At 56.2% G+C, this 6090-nt stretch overlaps 1 protein-coding gene across 1 annotated transcript; it reads right to left on the bottom strand.

Annotated features, from left to right (window-relative positions):
- Positions 1-584: 584 nt before the first annotated feature.
- On the bottom strand, positions 585-2264 carry C8A04DRAFT_11052 (uncharacterized protein; the record flags this gene model as incomplete). The annotated part of the gene is made up of 1 exon (XM_062776817.1): positions 585-2264. The coding sequence occupies one exon, from the start codon at positions 2262-2264 to the stop codon at positions 585-587; it is 1680 nt and encodes a 559-aa protein (XP_062638433.1).
- Between the last annotated feature and the right edge of the window lie 3826 nt (positions 2265-6090).

Raw genomic sequence — 6090 nt, 5'->3', positions numbered from 1 at the left:
GCATCATGATAGCCGCCTGCCGCCTGTCGCCTGCCGCCGCCGTCGTCGTCGGAAGGGCCATGGAAGCCCAAAATTTTGTAAAAGACCACGAGGCGGACTTTCTAAAAAAAAAAAGGACTCTCTGACGCGCGTGCCGTGCCCTATGACGCTCAGCCGAGCGGTCGACAAAAGATGCAAACCGAAAGTTTCCCACACAAAACCTCATAACCCGGGGAATCATTGTGCCAAAAAAACAAGAGGCAAAAAATAAATAAAATAAAATAAAATAAAAATCAAGAAAAACCGAGAAAACTCCTGAATTCTGACCATACGCCGATGGGTGAAGCGGATAAATGCCACAGCCGATGAAGTGATGCCCCTTGGGCAAAGCCGTGGGGCCGATTGCGTGGTCCGATGCGGCAATGCGAATGTCACGGTCTGTTGAGCCCGTCCGTCGTTGAGGAGGTGAAAGCGGTCTTAATCAGAAGTGCAAACCGGGGAAGATAGCAGAGCAATGCGACGTGCGAGAAAAACAGATGTGCGCCGTGGCCGTGGAAAGCGAAAAACACTTTCGATCCAGTCGTCGTCGCGTCGAAAACAGATGATTACCGACCCATCATGTAGGGGGGAAACGATGTAGTGCCACCGCCAGCCATCATGGCCCCGTTACCGTTGTAGATTCCGCCCCACGGGTTGTTGTGTTGGTTGGAGCTGGTGGGGGACGAGTACGGGTTACCCGCGCCGGAGCCAAGGGCAGACGACGCGGTGTATCCGCCGCGGCTGGCGCCGAGGCCAGGAGGAGCGCTGAGTCCCGGTGGGGGTCCGCTGGCTGTCGTGAACCCGCCGTTCGATCCGGAGTGCATACCGTTAATGCCGCCCATCGAGCCCGCGCCGTTCTGTCCCTGGTTTTGCCCGGAACGGACACCGAGAGGGTTCTTGGAAAAGCTCAGGCGAATGCCGCCCTTGACGCTGTTGTGCAGCGGTTGTCCGTACAAATCGTGCAGGGCTTTGGTTGCGAAGGTGACATCTTCGAACTCGACGAAGCACATGGGCCCGTTCTGCTTGGTTCGGAAGCACAGGCGCTTGTATCCGCGCTGGCGCGAGAACATAGCCTTGAGCTCCTCTTCCGAGGTATCGATGGGAAGATTACCGACATACAGCGTGTTGCACGGCGGGTTTTGATCGGCCGGGTTCGCTGGGGGAAAGTTGTTCATGCGATGCGGGATCTGTGAATTATAGTTGGTTCCGGGACCCGCCATCGCGGTGGGTGACATGGTATTGGACAGTCCCGCGAGGGACCCCACGGCAGTATGACCGTAGAAGGACACCGAAGTATGCGCACCGGCGTTGGCGTTGGTGTTCAACGACAGATTAGCCATGCGCGACGAGATGGGCAGCTGCGGCGCTGTCTGGCGACGCTGCAAGCCATTCTCAGCAAAGCCGACGGGGTCTTTGAGAAGCTCCTTGGTTTCATCGTCTTCGGCCGAATCGATGAGCGACTTGCTGGTGACCTGCGTGCCGTTGGCAAGGTGGTTCCCGATGGGCGACTGTGGGCTGAAGAGGTTCTGATAGCCCGCGCCTGCGTCGTGAGAAGCGAGGTCCCCGTACATGTTCATAGGGGGGGACGCCTTCTCCATCGACTGGAACGTCCCGTTGAACCGCGATGTATGCCGAGATGAGGGCGCAGTGGAAGTCGCTGACACGGTCGCGCTCGGCGCAGTCGACGACATGATCGAGTCGTTCGGGTATCGGTTGCTTAAACCGGATGTGGGGCTCGAGGTGCCCAAGATTTCGACAATCATGTCGGCATCGTTGGAAATGTTCGACTTGCCGTCGAGCATGCTCCTGGCCTCCTGGGCGCCCGCTGGACTTTTGAACTTGAGAAGGGCGGATCGAAAGCCAGGGTCGGCAGACTGCTCAACTGGCAAAACTTCGGCATCGACGAGGTCCTGGGAAAAAACCATCATCAGGCGCAACGTCTCTTCGGACGTATTGAGCGGCAGGTTCCGGATCAGGGCCGAGGAGAGTGTTGGTGGCGTGGCCGACAGGGGTGTGCCCAAAGGGTTTTTCGAGTCGCGATCAAATGAATTGGGCGCTGGATGCGACGGCGCATAGCCGGGTTGAGTAGTCGCGGTCGGACGAAACGCCGGCGCAGGCGGGATGAAGGCTGGGACAGCCATGGTGGTCGCTGGGAACGGACTCGTGCGGTTCGATGCGAGCGAGGCGAAAGAGCCGTGGGCGGATGGGCCAGAAGCTGTACTGGGTGGGTTGTGATCCCCGTTCATGCCTTGCGATGCATGCAGCGTTGCGCAACGCAGGAAAAACCCGTTGGATTTGTTGTAAGTATTGGCGATCGCGCTGATCGGAGAACAGTAATGAGTGGGAACGCGTTGCGCTGCGATGCGCGACACGCAGTGGAGTAGCTACTCGGAGGCCGAGAAGGAAGAATGAGGGCGCGGCTTTTGGTTTGATGGAGACGGACGGTTTCCGATTCGGACGTGGGACTCCAAGCTAAAGCAGGCGGGAAAAAAAAAAAAAAAAAAAAGACAACGTGGAGGGGCGCGGGTGTAGGCGCAATAAGACAACGGGGGGAGGAGCGCGGCGCAGGTACAGATTACAGTAGCGTAAAGGAGGAAGATGACTGGGAGGGAAAAAAATTTGGGGGTTGGAGAAAGATTTGGTGTGGGTTGATGAGGAGGAGGGGGGGTGATAGAAGCTCTGCGCGCAACCTGCAGGGAGAGCTGTCACAGCGGGCGGGACCTGAGAATTGGCAAGCGAGGGAACTCCTGGGTCGTTCCAGTCAATGGGGAGCTTCCCTAGGCATATTACGCATCTTACAGTACCGGTTTGACGCTAAGACGAAGAGAACGGTGCAGTGGTTGGACCGCGCTGGGTCTCCCGCCTGCAAACTTAATTAAGGCCCACTCAACAGCGAGACTCTAGCGAACGACGATAAGGTCGATTCTCTTGTTGAAAGAAGCCGGAACAAAGAAGAATCCCGAGAGCTAGCGGCAGGTTGCAGGAGGAGCGATGGGGGCATGTGGTGCAGCACTGATGCTGTGACGAAGTCACCGAAAAGGGTTGCACCCCAGCTTGCTAAGTGGGAAAAAGGAATGGGACGTCCTAGTAAATCAGGTCGAAAAGATGACGGGGAATTCATTTCACCGCGGAACGGGCTTTGCAGCTGTTTGCGCCGGCCTGCGAACACGTACCCACCACGACCAGGCCCAGTGAGCAAGCGCAGAAACGACGTCCGGAAAACGGAAAAGACGCGCATGGATGGAGCCTTGTCATTCCTGCTGCCCGTGGGAGGAACTTGGGCGGTGAAACGCGCCTGCTCCCACTTTTCCCGCGGGAGGTGGTGAAATGCCCCAACCGTCAGTCCGTCACTGCCGTGCCATGGCGAGTTTCCCCTGCGACTGAATGCACGAGATTTCAGGAACTGGCGCAGCACTGGCCAGTCGTGTCTCGGAAACGCCCCAGAGATCGAGCCCAGGCTTTGGCAAGGGTGGGTGGACTCGCAACTGCGCTAAACCAAAGACGGATGGGCATCTGCACCCAGGAATGGTGAAGTTTGGATGGGTGGGGCTCTCCACAGTGTTCCTCCACAGATGGCACGTATCACATCAAACTGGAGAATTCTTTCGCGCCGAGCATCGTCCTGTTCGAAGTCTGGAGCGGAGATGGAGGGCTTGAGCTGTCGAGACCGCACACAGCTCGGTGACGCGATCGAAGAGCTTCGGGTACTGGTGCCTCAAGGAAAGCCTTTTTTTCTCTTGCCCCGATAGCAGCGGCCTCCAGCCATTCCTGTCTGTTCAGGCCATTTTCCTTTCTTAGTCTCTTCTCCCCCATATTTTCCTCCTTTTTTTCTTTTTTTTTGCTTTTCTTATCCATTTCCCCAACTCCCCGCTCTCTTCCCCCCTTTGCCGGGTGCGCATGGAAAGAGTCGGTTCGGGGTTTATGCAGTCAAATGGGGAGGAGCCTCACCGGTTCGGCCGTCGCAACCCTCGAAGGATGCGGCCCTGTGATGGGAGATGCAGTTCATCCGGACACTAACCCACAATGCAACCCTACCTACTTCGTACAAAGTAATGTATGGTTGGATTCCCGACAGCCCCCCATAATTGTTTCGACTCAACGTGTTTCCAAGCCCTGCATGGAACTGGGCCACGTCCCCTCCGAACCCTTGGGAATGCCTTGCTGGGCGTTCCCGTCTGTGCTTGGGTTCCAGAACGGCCGTTGGAAGAAAAAACAGAACCGCTCTGGGAAAGAGGGCTGTGAATTTTTACTCTATAACTTGGGAATAGGAGGTGAATGATGGGATGTATGTACAGTGTGCTCGGGGCAGCCCCATGCTCAACGGAAAGAGGGTCCAAGAAGAAGAAAAATAACGGCCCCCCGCTGTTGTAGTGACAAAGCATCAAAGGCGGGGCTCGGGTCATTCTGTTTTCTTGTTGATGGTGTGCTTCAGACCGGTGAGAGGTCAGGAGCGGGATGCCGCACCACCGACCCAACAACCATGAGTTGATACCTCTAGACCGAGGGGAGGACGGGAGTTAGTCCGCGACTCGGAATAACTACAGCCAGTCCGCCAGCTGTGTAAAAGTCCCTCCTGGAACTCCTATGCCCCCAAGGGATACAGGGGTTTGAGGGGAATATCAGCATCAATATTCGTTCTGCTGAAAACGCTTGAAAAGATGCGGAACGTCTCGGGTCCTCATGCGGGCCGGTTGTTCCAAATGTAGGAGGGAGGACTGAACAAAAAAGGAATTTCCCGAGTCGAAGTTTCGAAGTTTTGATGACGACGTAGCAGACAGAATGAAGACCGCTTCGCCTGCGTGACGCTGCCGGTGGTCTTAGTAACGGCGTTCACACTTCTAGCAATGCAGAAAATGACTTCCATTCTGGGCATCGAGAATCGAGACAAATTGCTGATAACGTGATAGTGGGCCTGGTCAAAAAGGTCCTGTATGCCCCACACAACAAGAGCTGGGTTACTCCCATTTCAATTTGTGATTTTGGCACCGCTTCCCCATGGACTTCGACGCAGCTGCGGAGAACCCAGGGACCCTCTTCCCCTCTTCAACTCTGAGAGTACATACTTTCGTTTCGTACTGTGAGTGTGTAAGAATCTTGAGTGTCTTGACGCGCAGCGTCACCCCAAACTCTAAATCCAAAGACTCAAGCACAGATGACCGTCGGCCCTTTGCCCTAGGCACCCAACCTTCCCACTCGCTCTTGACTGGCGTGGCCGCATGCAAGATAATGGAGGAAGGCAGATCCACGGCTGATTTTAATGACGGCACCACCTCCATGCATACCAGTCAGTGCCAGGGGCCTGGCGGAAGGGCCTCTGACATCCCGTCCATCCTCAATGAGACCCAAGTTTGTCCGGTTGAGAAGGATCGCTCGACCCGACCGATTGAGCCAGGCTCGAAAGGGAAGGGCCGCTCGCGCCTCCGGAGAAGTGGGCACCCGCTTTGGGCGCGTGGTGCGATGCCAGACCGCAGGCGCTCTCGAGGTGCTGCAAGTTGGGCAGGTACCGCAGCGGTAATCTACTCCGTTCGCGCTTTCCTCGCCTTGGCGAGATTGAACCCCTTCTCCAAATGGAGCCCTGGAACGGTGGACAGGTGTCTTGCAAATTTTCTCTCTGCTGGCAATATTCAGCAAATCATCTCAACTCTTTTTTGCTCTCATATCACAGAATTGAGGATACAGCACACCCCCTCACCTCGCCCGTGCCCCCCCATGATCTTCCACAAGGCGGACGGACACCTGCACTGCAGACGGGCCGCGCAAGACTCCGAGCAGTCGGCACGCACTGAAGCTGCAGGAGTCAGCATGGTGCAATCGACAGACCATTGCATGCCGTGAAATCATGTTGTCGTATCCCATCGCTCAGATGCCAAAGTTCGCAACAAAAAGAAAACGACACATTGCCAGGCAGCCGTGGGGCCTGCTGCAGTCCCACACATCCATTCTGCTGGGAGGTCAGGGGCCACATCAGCCATTCAACGCTCGCAGAGTCCGATAATTCTTACACAGTCGCTTTGAGGAATCCAGATCTTCACGACACCGTCCAACGGGAGTCGATCCTTCCGTCACGCGCTC

The sequence above is a fragment of the Dichotomopilus funicola genome (genome assembly GCF_033296635.1).
Source record: "Dichotomopilus funicola strain CBS 141.50 unplaced genomic scaffold C8A04scaffold_19, whole genome shotgun sequence".
NCBI classification, from domain to species: Eukaryota; Fungi; Ascomycota; class Sordariomycetes; order Sordariales; family Chaetomiaceae; genus Dichotomopilus; species Dichotomopilus funicola.
This window is presented reverse-complemented; position numbering and strand designations above follow the sequence as displayed.